The 17,606-nt window shown below is 46.4% G+C and overlaps 1 protein-coding gene across 2 annotated transcripts in view; it reads left to right on the plus strand.

The window, feature by feature from the left end:
- The window catches only part of ATP9A (ATPase phospholipid transporting 9A (putative)), a 46,260-nt gene extending 29,597 nt beyond the window's left edge, over positions 1-16,663 (plus strand). For both annotated transcript variants that reach the window (XM_063172626.1, XM_063172627.1), the window contains exons 16-28: positions 1,031-1,123; positions 2,055-2,138; positions 2,392-2,562; positions 4,289-4,387; positions 4,643-4,732; positions 5,302-5,446; positions 5,954-6,018; positions 6,772-6,927; positions 7,277-7,341; positions 8,070-8,178; positions 9,417-9,474; positions 11,327-11,530; positions 12,679-16,663. In XM_063172626.1, coding sequence (XP_063028696.1) covers positions 1,031-1,123; positions 2,055-2,138; positions 2,392-2,562; positions 4,289-4,387; positions 4,643-4,732; positions 5,302-5,446; positions 5,954-6,018; positions 6,772-6,927; positions 7,277-7,341; positions 8,070-8,178; positions 9,417-9,474; positions 11,327-11,530; positions 12,679-12,815 — 1,476 coding nt within the window. In that variant the 3' untranslated portion in view covers positions 12,816-16,663. The remainder of the gene's footprint in view (positions 1-1,030; positions 1,124-2,054; positions 2,139-2,391; positions 2,563-4,288; positions 4,388-4,642; positions 4,733-5,301; positions 5,447-5,953; positions 6,019-6,771; positions 6,928-7,276; positions 7,342-8,069; positions 8,179-9,416; positions 9,475-11,326; positions 11,531-12,678) is intronic.
- The last annotated feature ends 943 nt before the right edge of the window (positions 16,664-17,606 follow it).

The following is a 17,606-nucleotide window of genomic DNA, read 5'->3' on the forward strand; positions in this document are numbered from 1 at the left end:
ATATCTCTGTGAGCTTGGCAAAGATATTCAGCAAAGGAGCTTCATTATCCTTGGCTGCTTCTTCATTTCCTCAGCAAAGACACTTTATTTCTTTGCAGGTTTAGTGTCCACATCAGGTGCTACGTTTTGCCAATTTTTCTTTTTTTGCTATGGATTTAAACTCTGTTTTGCCAGTGCCACAGAACCTGGGGCTTTTAACCTATCCATGTGTGAGAACCTCCACCAAATTAATTTCTGTAACGGTGGAACAGACTGACCCAAATATTAGGTGAGAGAATGAAGTGTCCACTTTGCTTTTCTTATTCCTGAAGTTCTTTGGTCCCTTCATTCACAGCTATTTATTTCAGACCTTCCTGGGCTTTTTGGTTTTGCATTTTAAGTTTGTTTTCCTCCTATCCCTGGTGGCTGTCAAGGTTTACAGAGCAGTTTGTTCCTTGCTCATAGTTTTGTCTCCTTTGAGGAAATTGCCAGTGTTTCCATTAGCTTGTAATACTCAGAGCTGTGGCCTCCTTACGTATCTGCCTGCTTAAAAGGGACCTTTTAATTTGTGGTAATGTAAATATGCTTTGCTTGCAGCCTATAAACTCCTTGTATCAGATAAGGCAGGCAGCAGTCTAAGCTTTCTGTGGCAAGCACGAGCTTTAATTATGCATATTCCATGTGGTGTAACAGAGCAGGTAAATCAGAGTGATTTTTACTCTGCTAAGCTTTGTGCATCTGTCCTGTTGTTCAGGTAAGCAGGGAGTCAGGTTTCAAGGTGAGGGCTTGAGGTTATTCTGGAGGCACAGGCACTCAGGGCTGTCTGGGCAGGGTCTGTCTGTGTGGAGATGCTGGTTAAAAGCTGATCCCCCTTGTCTAAGGCAGGAATTCCTGCTGGGAGGAGCTGGGTGGGCATCTCCTCCTGGCCCCAGAGCAGGAGCTGAGCTGGTGGCCCTTCACTGCCCCGAGCAGACAGCTCTGTGCCTGCTGTGCTGAGAATTCCTGGCCCACTTTGCCCCCCAGCTGTGTGAGTGCTGTGTTGTGTCTGCAGGATGAATCCACAGGAGAGATCACGTTCTACATGAAGGGGGCAGACGTGGTGATGGCTGGCATCGTGCAGTACAACGACTGGCTGGAGGAGGAGGTACGGGGGGCTGCTCTGCTCTGCTCCAGGCCACTGCAGCAGGGCTCAAATGTCCAACTCACTGCTGAAAGGGCTGCAAGACAGAAGGTTCTGATCCTGGCTGTTCCTTGGATGAGTCCTCAGCCAGATACACCCACAGGAACAAGGGTGTCAGTGGCGAGTTCAGCATAGTTAATGTGGAATAAGTCCTGGGAATAAAATGGGTTTGGCTCAAAACTGACTGACGCCCACCAGATTTGTCCTGGGCTTGATTCTGTGTTTGGATCTGTTTTGGCCTGAAGGGTCTGATTTCAAAACTACATTTGGCAGCTTTGTGCTGGGGTGTGTTTGTCAGGTTAGCAGTAATGGTGGCACAGAGTTCATGGAATCCCAGAATGGATTGGGTTGGGAGGGACCTTGAATCTCATCCCATTGTACCCCCTGCCATGGGCAGGGACACCTTCCACTATCCCAGGCTGCTGCAAGCCCTGTCCAGCCTGGCTGGGACACTTCCAGGGATCCAGGGGCATCCTCAAAAGTAGCTTCACTTACTGATTCTCCGGTGCTCAGAGAAATAATAATAATATCTTAATAATATATTTGGCTTATTTTAAGGAGTTGGTTGCCAAAGATGTGAAGTCTACAAACCCCAGGCTTGTCCCTTTTTACTTAGACACAGAGAAGATCCAATCAGTGGGGTTGGTTTTGCCCCCCTGGTGTATCAGTCAGGACATTTTTCTTCCTGACCACTGGGCTAGGTCACAAACCACTGTAGCTCCCTTCTTTCCTCTCGAGTTTATCATGCACTTTATCAGATATTGCAGACTCACTGGGGTTGCTCAAATGGGATGGTTATTTTCTTAACCTGCTATCTTACACTGCCATCTCCACGCTGCTGTGCATAAATCATTTCAGTGCAGTTTATGGTTTACAATGTGATCCTTCTTTGCAGTGTGGTAACATGGCTCGGGAAGGCCTCAGGGTTCTTGTCGTGGCCAAGAAGTCTCTGACAGAAGAGCAGTATCAAGACTTTGAAGTAAGTTTTTGGGTTTTTTCCTTCATTTTTAAACAAACAATCACTGGAGTGATTCTCACAAAACTCTTGTGATAATGCTGCCTCTCACCTCCCGACTCTCTGCTAGAATTGCTGTTCTGAAGTGTCTTGATATTCTTTTTATCAAAGTTGCTTTTCAAGTGATAGGTATGAAGTGTTTATCCCAGGAAGACCCTCCCAAGCAGTTCCTGAATCCTGAATAACCAGAATATAACCCAGGCAACTGTGTCCCCAGGCACGCTACGTCCAGGCCAAGCTGAGTGTCCACGACCGCTCCCTGAAGGTGGCCACGGTCATCGAGAGCCTGGAGATGGAGATGGAGCTGCTGTGTCTCACTGGGGTGGAGGACCAGCTGCAGACGGACGTCAGGCCCACGCTGGAGACGCTGAGGAACGCTGGCATTAAGGTCTGCCTGGCCCAGGGCTGCTCCAGCAGGGGCACTGAGACCCTCTGGAGCGCGTGGCACTGTCCCACGGGCAGTGCATTACATGCTGGGGGGCCCTGTGAGGGTTTTAAACATCACTGTGGGAAACAGAACATGCTGCAGGTGGTAAATCTTAACACATGAGTGTGGCACCTCTGGTGCTTTTCATCTCTTCCTGCACAGAAAGGAATTGGGTGGGCACAAGGTGGGGTCCAACAGGAGATTTAGGGGCAGTTCTTCTTTCAGGGAGTTGCATGAAACAAGGCAGGTTTGCGCTGTGTTTGCTTTGTGCTGCATGAACCCCTGTGCTGGGTTTGGAGCTGTGGATGTCCACATTTCAGTAGCCACTAGAGGGGAGTCTGAGCCAAGAGAATCAGGGACTGGAATTTTTTTTTCCAGCTTTCTGGGCATCTGTGACTCCACACCTACAGCCCAGCTGTGAGGGAGCTGCTGTGGTGCCTGTGTAGGTTCTCTCTCTGAAAAATTTGTCAGGCTTGCAAAAGGGGGAAAAAAGTGGATTAAGTATTCAGATTTGGGTAAGCAAAGTAGGTGAAAGGTCCTGGTTGTGGTTTCTCTGCTTTAAGTTGCAAAGTGAGCAAAAATCCAAAGCTGTGCTGTGAATGCAAAGCAGGGCTGTGTGTTGGGGGCTGAGGTAGGACAGGGAATTCAGTACTTGGGATGAACTTCCAAAAGTGCTTTTTGTTTGGGGCCACCCCTGTAAACAACAGAGACTTCAGCAGAGAGGTGAGACCAGGGGAATCAGAGCTCCTCAGTGATGTTGGAGTCCTGGCCCAGCACTCCAAAGAGTTTTCCTGCTTCCCTTTCTCCTCGCCTTGGCTGGAGCTGCAGTGGAGGTGTGGGATGTGCTGAGCACCCCTTGCACTGCAGTGTTCTTCAGGGCATTGCATGTGAGGAGTAAATCCAGAGTGGAGGAGGTCTTGCAGTTCATGACTGTCTTGTTAGGATCAAATCTCTTTCCAGCCTCAGATTATTTAACAAATGAATGAGTCTTTGTGTAGGTTTTTTTGTTGATGTTTTGGGATTTTCTTAAGGTTTTTGTATTTTTCATTAAATATTCTTGGGCAGTGTCTTGAAAGAATAAAGACACCAGTGGAAAAAACCAAACTCACTGTGATATATTTACACTGGAGAAGGAATTCCCAGCCATTGCTGCTGACATTGCTTTCTAACTCCCTCCCCTCACCAGCACAAAATAAAAGGAGCAGTGTAGATTTTAAAAAAAAAAATCTAAAAAAAAACCTCAAGCAAGTTAGTGTGTTCCAGACGTACACATCAGCACTGAGCTAACCCCAGTTGCATCATCCACATTTCAGGCTGGGCCAGGAGGGATCTTTCTGCAGCAGGGCCCGGTTGAGAAATGGCCGGGGAGAGACACATTAACACACAAATACACATTTTTTTACTTGCATTTCATGGGTTTATCAGCAGAATCTTGAAATATTGCAGGTGGGAAAAATGTTACCCAGAGTTTGTAACTTCCTTTGTGTCTCAGCCTCTGTAAGAGCTTTGCTTTCTTCCGCCTGTGAGAATTTTCTTGCGTGTTTTAAAATAGGAGTTTTTAGAAGAATAATTTGTACGTGTATTTTAACAGTCCTTTTATAAGCCTGAAGGGGCAGGTGGTACTTGCAGAGGTCCTGCAGACGTGGTTGTTGAGCTTCACTTAACACATGAAATGTTTGGATTTTAGGTGTGGATGCTGACAGGGGATAAGCTGGAGACAGCCACGTGTACGGCCAAGAACGCTCATCTGGTGACACGGACACAGGACATCCATATATTCAGACTAGTGAGTAACACCTACAGGCCCTGCCTCAAGGGGCCCAGGCTCTGGGACGGGAGGGCTGTGAGATCCCGACTGTTTTCCAGCAGGGTATTTTTATTCTTTTGCCCCAACTTTCTACCCTGACTTTTCATTTCTGTGACTGCTGCCCTGACTCAGTGTGCTGCCTGTCCTGGCTGTGTCACTTTTGTTCCCTATGGGGCTCTTTGCTGTTTTCTCACCCCAGTGGAGCACACCTTGCTCAGTTCCATCCTCCCCCAGGTGACAAACCGAGGAGAAGCCCACCTGGAGCTGAACGCCTTCCGCCGCAAGCACGACTGTGCCCTGGTCATCTCGGGCGACTCGCTGGAGGTACTGATGCCCCAAGTGTCAGCTTTCATATTTTCCAGATTCTGCACTGCATAGTGTGTAACTCTGAACTGCATTTAAAGTGCTAGCCAGTCTATATGCAGTTTATATGCTAGCCTCACAGCTCAGTCACACAAAACAATCCTTTTCCAGCCCCAGAGCCAATGCAGCTTCAGGCCCAAAAAGTGTAAACATCAGGGAATTGAGGAGAGTAATCTGGGAGGATGGGACTGCTTAACCTGGAGCTGGAATTAGACAATTAATCACAATATGGAAATGGATCAAAACTTATCAAAGTGTGAAAAGTTGTGACTCAGGGTCCATCTTGGGCAGAGCCATGGCCAGGCTCTTGTGCTACCCAAGGTGTGTCCTTTGAAGGCCTTTTAATAAATCCCTACATTATTAAAGTATTTATTGAAATAGTTTATTTAGTTTATTTATAGTTTAGTTTATTAAATCCCTGCTGTCTAGGCTCTGTTCTAGGTAGCCTCTCAAGGCATCAGTAGGGTGGGCTGGGGAGAGGCTGGTGCCCGCAGAGCAGGTGTAACCCAGCGTGTGCTGCGTGTACCCAGGTGTGCCTCAAGTACTACGAGTGCGAGTTCATGGAGCTGGCGTGCCAGTGCCCCGCCGTGGTGTGCTGCCGCTGCGCCCCCACGCAGAAGGCGCAGATCGTGCGGCTGCTGCAGGAGAGGACGGGCAAGCTCACCTGTGCCGTGGGTGAGTCACAGCAGGGCCGGGCGCACGGGACTCTCTTCTCTGGGTGAACTCTCACTCATCTCACACCCCTGGAGATGGTTGATTTAGGGAGTGGTGGTTCTGTGGGGTCATAGAGAAAATGATCGAAATCTTGCATGTGGAAATTCAATACCAAACTCCTCGTCACCCTTTCAGGTGGCATCTCTGCAAAGCAGAGCTTGAACCTGATCAGGTGAAGTGCCACTGTTAATCTGAGCTGTGTTTCAGCATTGTAGATGTAATGGTGCCACCTGCTTTCAGCATTGGAGATGTAATGATACCATCTGGGACTGAGATACATCAATCACTGATCTGGGGGTCCATTAAAACAAAACTTAACAGCTTGAATTCATGATTTCTGTTTAAAATCTTGCTTTTGTTGACTGGGTTAAGTGTTATAATATTCCAGTGTGGTGCAGATGACTTTGGTGGGGTTGCAGGTTGCCCCTGTTGCTTAACTCCCAGTTTTGTTTGTGCTCTGCCCTGCAGGTGATGGAGGGAATGATGTTAGCATGATTCAGGAGGCTGACTGTGGTGTTGGAGTTGAAGGAAAGGTGAGATTACCTCATCTTTAATGAGAATTTCTGTGGCCAGTTTTCAGGCAACTCTTAAATGAATCCTCAGATATTTGTGCAAGAAAGGGAACAAGCTCCCACAAGAATCATCATCAGACCAGTAGCCCTATAATGAGAAATAATTTGGCTGTAAAGGAGACTACCGGTAAAGGGAGTTAAAGTTCATTATTTGGTTCTTGACAGAATCCCTGAATTTGTTCTCTCATGGTTAGTTTTGGGGGTTTTTGATGCTCCAGGTGCTGGAGTTATAATTACACTGATAAGATATACCCCACATGCACAATTAAAAACTGCTCACATTAGTTTGCAAAACAAACTCTGGGTTGGAGCTCTGATTCCTGCACCTGGGGCTGTGTGGAGCTGCAGGACTGGATTGGCAGCAGCAGACAGACTCTCCTTGCAGCGAGCCAAAATTGTGTGAACTTTTGAGACTGAGAATTTGTTCAGAACTGACTTGATAGGGGTGTCACGTTAACATGTGTGTTGTGAATCAGAATCCAGAGCTGCTTAGAATTGGAGGCCAAGGTTCAAATGGGAATTCTCCTCATATTTTTGCTCCTTGCTTAAAACCCACAGTGGAAGGAGAAGTACTGAGGCAATGCCCTCCCTCACCTAGCATAGTGCAAATATTCCTGGAAATTCTGTCAGTGATAACTCAGTAATAATAACACAATATTCTTTGTTTCCAGTGCTGAATGATCTCACTGTGCCTTTCCTTGCCCTTGTTCCCAGGAAGGGAAGCAGGCATCACTGGCAGCTGATTTCTCCATCACTCAGTTCAAGCACCTGGGCCGTTTGCTCATGGTCCATGGAAGGAACAGCTACAAGAGGTCTGCAGCCCTCAGCCAGTTTGTGATCCACAGGAGCCTCTGCATCAGCACCATGCAGGTAAAGGGGCTGCCAGGAGGGGCTTTCCAAAAGAGGTGGAGAAGCCAAATCATGAAGGAAAGGTCCTGTGTCTCATTTGCAATGCTGCTATTTCTTCTCCTGAAAATTTTCATGGGTTAGGACTTGAAATTGTTACTTTGATATGAAAGCACATGAGAAAATTCCTGGTGTTGGACAAATACCAGCAACTGCTCCAAAGGAATAGAAGGGGTTGATGTTCCATTAGTCTGTCATTATTTCAGGAGCTGGGAGAACCTACTGCAAGAATGTTCCAGTTTGAACAGTGTATTTTTAGGCTGTTACTTTTACTGCAGTATCTCAGTGCCTAAAAAGCTCATTTCTTTTCTAGGCTGTTTTCTCATCAGTGTTTTACTTTGCTTCAGTTCCTCTCTACCAAGGCTTCCTCATCATTGGGTAAGAGCTCATTTTTACTGGTAATGAGGAGAACCTCTGCACAGTGAGCACTTTTGGGCTGATGAACATGCAAGCCATGCACATCTCCACTCTGCTTCAGGAGCTGGGTGTGAGCCTTGTCCCCTTCAGTGCAGACACTTGCAGAAACCTTTCCAGCAGGATGGTTTGTCATGTTTGTGAAGCAGCCCATCCTCCAGGAATGTTCTCTTGGTCCCAGTAAAAGCAGAGGGACAGCTGTTCTGGGCTGGTGTCTGCACAGCAGTGAGAGGCAGTGCCAGGAAGAGAGACAACCCAACCTTAGTTCCTGCCCAAAAACTCTCTAAAACAGGGCATTGCAACTGTAATCCCAGCATGGCTTCTTATATTTTCAAGTACATAATTTAAAAACCAGCAAATTCATCTCCATTGCCTTCTGATGCAAACAGAATCACACCTGAGCTCTAGAGCAGACTTTGGATGGGCACAGGTCAATCCTTGGCTCCATAAGAACCCTCGGCAATATTTGAACCAGTCACTTTTGTCTGAGTGTTCCTGATGAAAACTCACTCAAAAAGCCAATCCTGATGGCTTTTCCCTACCTGCAAAACTCTGGTGTGCTCCATTTGCTAGTTTTTATAATGTGTACATTATTGGGTATTTAAAGAATATGGTATTTCCTTTCTGGAGCCTAGCATTTGTTTGCTCATGTCTACCTGAGATAATTTACTGATTTCCTGCCTTCTTCCCAGGTACTCCACAATTTACACCATGTTTCCTGTGTTTTCTCTTGTCCTGGACAAGGATGTGAAATCTGAAGTTGCAATGTTGTACCCAGAGCTCTACAAAGATCTTCTTAAGGTGTGTGAGATTCTTGTTTGTGTGTTTTGCTTTAAGGCAAGATCCTCATCTTGATTTGAAACTGTAAATGTGTAAAGTCAAATATATTGCCAGGAGATCCAGAACTTTTTCAGGCAAAATTGTGTTAAAGTCAAATTTGAATCCACAGATAGAACCAGAATTTCTGGCAGTTGTTTATTGAATGCTGCATGAAATGCAATTTATTAAAAACGGCTGGGCAAGTAGAAGTTCCATTCTGTGGGAAATTCTGGGGATTTAATATTACCAATTTGTTCCATAATAAAGGGAAAAGAGAAATTGTTGGGGATTTGGCACTGTCCTGAGGCCAGAAAAGGGAAGAGGGGAAGGGATATGCTCATTTGATGGAGGCAGGGGCTTATCCCAGAGTTTCTGCAGTAGAAATTTGACTGCAGCATGATCTAAAGGTTTGCTTGCTGTGCCATTTTTGTAGCTTTAGCATCTATGTCAGGCCCCTCTCCTTAAACAAAGAAAACTTTATTTTATGTTTACCATAGAAATATGAGGAAGGTAGATCTTGTCTTAGGTTCCTTTTTAATTATTTTTTCTTCCTCCCTGGAAAATGTTTTGAATAACTGGGGCATGCAGCCTGGGAACATCTTTCTTAGTTGGAGGAGAGGGTGGACTGAGTCTTCCCCAGCTCCTTTCCCTCAAGGATTGCTGTTAAACAGATACTCTGAGAAGCACTGCCTGTTTTTCCAGAGCCTCAATAAGTCTCCATCTGGTTTCACTTGGATGTTGTCTCTTATGTCATAAACCACTAATTCTTCAACCATCCTTAGGCCTGGTCTAAACATAGGGGGTTTTGTGCTGGTATAGCTGTGTTGGCTGGAGATGGGTTTTTAAAATCTATCTGCCTTCAATATGAGGGTGATTTGTGTGTGTCTAGAAATACAGTATTAATGTATTCACATCGGTGTGTGTACACACATCTTCTATTTCATGGTGATTCAACTCCTGAGGCATCTTTGCACCGGATTAATTGTGTGTGCACTGAGGGCCAGGTTGTGCTGGGGAGCCCTGAGCTACCACAGCCCCTCCATGCATCCAGAAAAATGAGAATAAAGGGACACTACCTCAGCGTTGCTTGATTTGTTTTATTTTCTTTTATTTTTTCCAAAGCACCTACCAGTTCTTTTATTGATTTCTAAGTTGATCAATAAGTGAATTTTCATAACAGAAAACCCCAACGGAGCTTTGTCTTTTTTTCCCCCACCCAGGGACGACCGTTGTCATACAAAACATTTTTAATCTGGGTCTTGATAAGCATTTATCAAGGTAAGAAATCAACTTCTGCTTGTGCCTTTAGATGTTGTAGTGTGTGTGGCTATCTGAGTTTTGGTATTGCAGAAGTCAAGTAAGCCATGAAATGAATTTCCCAAAGCATCCTTGCGGTGATGAATATATATTTTTTCGTCTCGGAAAATGTCGGTAGTGTTACCAAAGGAAAAAATTATCTAAACCCAAATATTGGCAGTAATTGGTCAATGCTGTGATGTAGAATTCAAACCATTGTGCCTCTTCCCATCCGAGCCATCCACTGTCACTCTGTGCAAGCTCCTTGCAGTGCTGTAGTTACCCCTCTGTAAAGCAGAGCTCATTACTCTCCCTCCCCTTCTTTTGGGAGAAGTTCTCCAATCTATGGATTTTGTAGTTTTTTGTCAACACGGAAAATGCAGCCTCTGTAGCCTTCTGTATTTTATCCAAAAATGGAAGTGCCAAGAGTTCTGGTTGCTTCACAGGTATCTGTGATTCAGGGTCACAGCCGAATTCACGTTCCTGATCGTATATCATACACTCTAATTAGGCTGCTAAAGCAATTAAGTAAATGCCTTAATTAAAATGCATTTCAACAGTGGATGTAGTAATTTGGGTATGTATCTAAGAAGATATTTTCTTTCATTTTGTCTTTTTCTAAAATCAAGGACTCTCAAATTCAAATGGTCTCTGTAGGTATTAATCAGGGAGTTGTAGAAAATAGGTCAATAATGTGGAGCTAAAAGCTGAAGTGGCAAAATTCCCTGTTTTCTCTTTATCAACAAGAATGAGAATAAGGGGTCAAAATAAGCAGGTAATTCTTGCAGATGTAATTAATGTTGCCATCCTCAGCAGGGAGTGAATCTAGGAGTGTAAAATCTCCATTAGCTTTATTTTCTGAAATCTATCACAGGCATCCTACAACAGGGATCAAGGGCTTGGGATGCTGAGTAACACAATGGCAAAGCCAAGGCATGGAGAGAACACTCCCAAGTGGTGGAAGGCTGCAGCCAGGGGGTGATGCATGGGGGGAAAGATTGCTCCTTGAGCTAAGAGCCCTCTCTGGTTACAGGCTTTGGTTAAAGTGACTTCACCGGTGCTGTGCTCAAGAACCAGCAAACAGCGGCCAAACAACGGGGCCAGTTGCTAGCAGAGATGAGCCCGACCAAAACTTGAGCAGCCCAAAAGTTTGGAAAGTTCACAGCTGGGTTTGAACTCTGTGGCTGGAGCTGGGTTCCCTCGCAGGTTTTCCCTTCCGGAGGCGGCCGAGTGATGGATGTTGGTGTGGATTACTCATGCTGCTCACATGAGTTATTTGTGCAGGTGGCCTGCACAGCCCTGGCCAGGCAGCATCGGAGCACAAACAATGCCTCGTTAGCAGGGCTTTAATGGGATCCTCTTAGGGGAGGTGTAAAGGGGAGAGATCTCAGCTCAGGCAGTGCAAATTGAGCCTCACTTGTATCCACTGAGCTTTTCAACACTTGGCTGCCTCTTGGCATGAGGCAGTGTGGTAGGATATAGAAGAATTTGATATCTTTTAGCTTCTGAGTAGTGACCCAGTGCTTTTGTGGGAGGATAGGGTTTCATGATGTTAGAGATCTCCAGTTGCCAAAACAGCATGTACTAATTTCCTATCTCCATGTGTCTATGAACATGATAGACTGTTAGAAAACTTTGGGTACCTCTGCTGTAACTTTTCCCTGCCTTCTCATCAGTTCTGTCTCCTAAATAGTAACTGATTTGTTGTCATTACATTCATAAGGTTTCATGAAAAACAGCCTCAAGACAGGATTGTTTCAGCCTTTCCAGGACCTAACTGTGGGTTTGAGAGCTGAGCCTGGTGTTTGACTGAAATAGTTCCATTCCCTTGCAGGTAGCATCATCATGTATGGAGCTCTCCTCCTCTTTGAATCCGAATTTGTGCACATTGTTGCCATTTCCTTCACGTCCCTGATCCTCACCGAGCTGCTGATGGTGGCACTGACCATCCAGACGTGGCACTGGCTGATGATCGTGGCTGAGCTGCTCAGCCTCTCCTGCTACATCGCTTCCCTGGTCTTCTTGCACGAGTTCATTGGTGAGGTTTCACGCTCTCCTCCACTCAGTTCGTGGCCTGGATGGTAACAGGACTGAGCTGAGCAGAAGGCTCTTGGTGGGGCCAACAGCAGGCACAGTGACAGTGGTGCCACAGTAAGCTCTGTGGGATTTGAAGGCATTTGGAAGATATTTTATGGTTTCTTCCCACAGCAAAATGCTAGAGAAGGTAAAGGTGGTCAGGAGGGTGTGCTGATACCCAATGAATCTCATCCATTCTTTGAGCTCCAGCACATGTCAGCTCTCTCATGTAGCAGTGACCTTTATTTCCATGTGGGAATTTGACATGAAAGGTTGAAGTCTCTGCTGTTGGATTGAAAGATTTGGTCTTTTAAACTGGGAGAAGGAGCTGCCTCCTAAACCTTACCTTATTGTATCTGTTCACTGGGACCATTCTCTTACGGGTTTGGTTGTTGGTGTTTTAGTTGCCTGAAGCAGAGTTAATTCTGTTCCCTGGCTAGAGGAAGAAGGGTGAGGAGTTCCAGATTCCCCCAATAACTGTCGAGTTGCCAATATCAGACCCATGGGCTTGTTCAGTGTTCATTCAGGAGCCACAAGATGTCACTGCTTCTTCCATAAAGATCTTTCCTAACTGAAGACAACAGGGATAACTACCCCTGGCTGAATCTGTCTCTTGCATGTGGTTATTCCAGTTCCATTTTGAACGATGCTTTAGCTCTTTTTGTAAAGGTTCTGAGATGTTTTGGGTCAGGAGCTGTGTTTGCTGGGCTCAGCCAGGCAGCAGGGGCAGCTCCCAGAGCAGGAGGACACTCAGTGCTTGGCAGTGCCAGGAGGATGTCCTGCTCCAGGTGGGGTTTGGGAGGGCAGTTACCTGTGAGAGCCACATTGCTTACACCCCACTGCTCAGCACATCTCTGCATCTTCTGGGGAAGAGCAGGGCAGAGGAGTGAGGAGCCAGGTATCCTATGAGCTTTGATCATGGAGGTGGGGCAGCTTTAAGAATTGTGAAATTCTTAGAATGGCCTGGGTTGGAAGGGAGCTTAAAGATGATCTGGGTCCAACCCCGTCCCACAGGCAGAAGGAAGCAGTGGGGTATTGAGCTGCTTTTCCACACCCCTTCCCAGAAGGATCTCCCTGTGGTTTTGACTCCGTGCTCCTTTCTCCACACAGATGTTTACTTCATTGCCACCTTGTCGTTCCTGTGGAAGGTCACTGTCATCACCCTGGTGAGCTGCCTGCCCCTCTACGTCCTCAAGTACCTGAGACGGAGGTTTTCTCCCCCCAGCTACTCGAAGCTCACGTCCTAGGGCCGCTGCTGCTGGCACACAGAGACAGGCATTGCCCAGGGCCCCGAGACACCCCAGCTGCTCCCCAATGAACAGTCCTGTCCCTCAGGGCCCCGTGGTGATCTCTGCTACCTGCTGCTGTGGTGAGGCACTTCCAGACTGCCCTGGACGGGACCCCAACACCACAAGGGACTGTTTGGAGGGCGGAGGCTCTGAGTTCATCCGGTTCTTGGCACTTTTGTTCTACTTAACTGGGGTCAAATGCATGGAACTGCGATGGCAATGGGTTTCTCTTGCATGGTTCAAAGTCTGTGGAAGCTGCTATCTGACCTTGGGATTTACATTTGACAATTTGAAGTGAATTTTTTAAGTGTCTACGCTGTCCTTTGCATTGTGTTACCTTTTGTTAAGTTTATGTTATTCGTCTTTTTTGATTCAAGTAGTTACATTCTTTTTACATCTTGGAAATCCCTTAATGTAGGTGATGCACTACACTGCTGACAGCTGATTCCTGATTTATGGCATGTTGTTTCCATAATGGGGCTCCAGCCTGTCGGATCTACACACACTGGAGAATCTGAGCGTGTCTGAGATTTTCCTTCCGTTGAAATGTGGTCACCCCAGTGATTTTGGAGGTATCCAGCCATTGATAAAGACAGAAAAGTGGTAGCTCAAAACGAGAAAATTCAGTTTTGTTTAGCTTTCGTGCTTCCTGTTAAAAGGAGCAGTGACATAATAGTTTCACTCTGTATTTATTTGTGTAGGAGAAAATTATCTAAACTAAGGCAAATCCTCTTTGGAACAGAACTTTGCAGTTGATCATCCTTGAAATGTGTCGACAACGTGAGAAGAGTCTCGTACTGTTCTGCAGACAATGTGGCAGACGTGTCTTGAATCCTTGGAGACTGAAAGGAGAGGTCACAGAGCTGCTACTCCTCACAGCTCCATGAAATCTGTTTCCTGTTAGTGTGAAACTTTGAGGATGAGCTGCAAGTAAGCAGAGGCACTCCTAGGTGGATGTTTTAATGACATGCTCCCTGCAGAGAGGAAGTTTTTGGAGCCTTGCACTTGCTTGGCTCTAAAAACCAAACCTGAATCACAAGAGTGGGTTCATACAAAGGCATTAGGCTGAATGCGGAGCAAATTTATGTGGTTTTCGTTCTCAAAAATTAAACTCAGTGAGTTCTGTCATTATTATAATTATTTAGTCCACATTATAATTTCATGAGGAGAGCCACACGTACTTGGGCTTCTCAGTAGGACAGAGACTTACAGGGACCTTTTAGAGCTGGGTTGGTGCATCAAGCACAGATGGGCTTTTAGAGGCAGCCATCCTTGTCTGAGGCTCCTCAGTCTGTGCTAAATTAGCTGCTTGCTGTCTTCTTCCCACATCAGAGAAACCACGGGCGGAGCTGGCACTGCTTGGGACCCTTGTTCCTTGGCTGCCCAGGGGGAGAGAGCCCAGGCCTGAGCTCCTGTCCCAGAGCAGAGCCTGAGCTCCTGTCCCAAGGCAGAGCCAGGGCCTGAGCTCCTGTCCCAGAGCAGAACCAGGGCCTGAGCTCCTGTCCCAGAGCAGAGCCTGAGCTCCTGTCCCAGAGCAGAACCAGGGCCTGAGCTCCTGTCCCAGAGCAGAGCCAGGCCTCCCTTCTGGCAGTTGGGCTCACAAACTCCTGTGAATTAATTAATTAATGCCGTTTTGCCAGAAAGGTCCTTAAGGCTGTCTTCATCATGAGAGGATAGTGTTGGCCATGCCACTGCTCTGGAGTCCCCAGACAGTATTTCACAGAATCATGGAATGGTTTGGGTTGGAAGGGACCTTAAAGCCCATCCAGTGCCACCCCTGCCATGGCAGGGACACCTCCCACTGTCCCAGGGTGCTCCCAGCCCTGTCCAGCCTGGCCTTGGGCACTGCCAGGGACCCAGGGGCAGCCACAGCTGCTCTGGGAGCTTGTGCCAGGATCTCACCTCCCTCCCAGGCAGAATTTCTTCCCAATATCCCATCCAGTTTGCTTTCATTAGTTTAAGTACAAGAAGCAAGAATTCCTCTTGGCCCCAGGTGGTGACTGGGCAGCCCAGTCCCCCTGGGCTCTGGTGCCCAGCCCTGCCCCTCTCCCGTGTGTTGGTAGCTCAATGTCCTGCAACAGCAACAGTGCCAAGCTACTGTGTGTAAATATTTGAGACATATAAATGGTAGAATTCACTGTTTCCTCAAGTCAATACAGTTTACACTGAGTGGACCATATTTGCAAACTATTAGCTTACACCAAGAAAGGGAGTGAACTGTGATTTCATTTGTATTTATTGAATCATAAGTTTAGTAGCAATTTAGTAGAGTTGATAGTGATCTAGAGCTGTGTTTTGGGGCGTGGATTATGTTCTTTGCAGTTTGTGTTTTTGCACAAGGTAGTAAATCCAGAAGTCATTTCTGCCTGGATATATACTACATCTTTTCAAAGCAGTCAGAGACTAAAACTGCCATCTAACAAACAGCAGGAAAGAGGAACACTTCTGTTTTTCAAGTTTAGCACTTTATGTTTGCAATCCATTTCTCATAAGTTATTTAAAAATGTTTTTAAAAGCAAAATTTAATACACATGTTCCTATTTACTGTACATTAAAATAAATGGATTCTCTGCTGGAAATTTCATCTTTTCCTCTAGTATGCTCATAATTTGTACTTTTGGGGAGTGAAGCATTATTTTATTCTTCTGTGCAGTATCTTGTTCGTGGCCTTAGTGTTCTTCCTGTTCCTTTCTGTGTGGGTTATGTGCTGTAGCAGTTCACGTGTGACCTGTGTGCTTTGGGCTGCCCAGGTGCTGCCCCTGGCTGCCAGTGCAGTCTCACCATGCTCCTGCTGCCCGTGGCTGCCAGCCCCCTGTGCTGAGCTGCTGAGGGTGAGGTTTTGTGGCACACTCTGCAGCAATTCCAGGTGTGTCACACCCTCCCTATCCCCTCACCTCTGCAGAGCTTGTCCTGTTCACCTCTGCAGACATTTGTTCAGCTCAGCTCGTGGGGCGGTGGAAGCCCAACATTCCGTGTCCCACAGACTGTGCAGGGTCTGATCAGGGCTGTTTGAGGTGAGGGGTGCTCAGGGCCGTCCCTGGTGTCCCTTGGGGTGAGCACTGTGTGCTGGGGCTGCAGCAGGGTGTTCTCCTGTGCTCCCAGAGCCGTCCCAGCCCAGCCCAGGACAGCCTGGGCCGCTGGAGCTGCCTGGGAGTGGTGCTGGGGGGAGCTGGCTTTGTCAGGGAGCCCCAGGGAGGGAATCCCTGCAGCTGCTCTGGGGTTTCTGTGGGGAAAGCTGCTGCAGCTCTGCTGCCCCACGGGGCCCTGGTTTGCACAGCAGAGCTCTGCCCCAGCAGGGATGTGAGCCCTGCCTTGTGCAGCTCAGTGTCCTGAGCTGCTCCTGTGCCACTGGGCTCATCCCACACTGTCTGGGGCCCATTTCAGCACGATGGGCTCTTTATTTATTATTAGTTATTTCATAAGTGTTAAACTCTATGATTTGCATGAAATCCTGTGGTTCACAGCTTTGCCAATATGGTCCATTACTACTGCCTACGACAACTTGTGTACTTATATGCCTTTGAGAACGGTTTTCATTGTTAAAATTGTTTAAAATCTCAGTGTTAAGTTAATTTAATTTTTAATGGGGAAATGGATTCTGGTGTCAAACTGGTATTTACTGTGATGCCAATGTTTTGTACCTGTCATCCAGCTAAACAACCTGTAAATATCCTGAGTCAAGAGAAACATGAATGCCAATTATTTATTGTTCTGTGGAGTTACATGTCGCAGATGTGTAAGACCTTCAAAGGGAATGTTGTAAAACAAGGTGGAAAAAATAAATTTTATGCAACTTCTTTACTTCACCCCTGTATGATGCACGTGGTTAGTCCTGGCATGGGCAGTCCCAGATGTGTGGGGATTGTCAGGATGCAGGGAGGTTGTACCTGTGGGTGGGAAATGCATCTCCAAGAGGTGATCAGAGCTGCTGTGGTAAATTCTTTCTAGAGCCAGCTTTGGTTTAACAGGAGTGGTCATTGCTGCTGGCAGCCCCTGCTGGGAATGAGCAGGGAATTGTCACTGACCACAGACCTGGGAAGAGCAGGGTGCAGCAGCATTAGGAGCAGCTCTTCTGGGCATGTTCTCATCCCTTGCACATTTGAATCCATGAGTGGCTCTGCACGAGGGCAGCCCCAGGAGCAGGACCAGGAGGAGAGGCAGGATTGAACACTGAATATTCTCCACAGGGAAAACATCAATAATTGTGAGTACAAACACACTACAGCAATTTTCTTCAAAAATGTAATAGAGCCATAAACACTCCTAAAAACAAGAAAATTAAGAGTGCAATTGGATAAAGTAAACCTCTGACGTGGGAGACTGTTTGTTGGAAGCAGTGATGAGCTATCCCTGGGATCACTGGCCATCTATGGAAGTGTTTCTTTTAGATTCTATAGGACACAGATGCCCTTTTTAATGACTAACTCTTTTTTGGTATAAAGTAGTTAATGCAAATATTAAATAAACCATTTTTGTGATGTTTGCACACATCAAATGAATGGTCTAGACTCCAGAAATCACAGGAACAGACTTTGCTCCCAAGTGTTACCAATTTCCCACTCTAAATGGGTTACATAAGCCCTGGCTAGTGGTTCCTTTAATTTATGGACGGTTTCTTTTTAATGGTGAAACGTGTAATTAAAAAAAGCTAGAAATAGTTTTTCTAAACTTACTCTGGAAGGGAAGGAGAATTTCAGCAAATTTTTTTTTTCACCCAAACATTGCATAATAGTAGAAATGTCAAAGATT

This window comes from Melospiza melodia, chromosome 19, assembly GCF_035770615.1.
Source record: "Melospiza melodia melodia isolate bMelMel2 chromosome 19, bMelMel2.pri, whole genome shotgun sequence".
NCBI lineage: Eukaryota > Metazoa > Chordata > Aves > Passeriformes > Passerellidae > Melospiza > Melospiza melodia.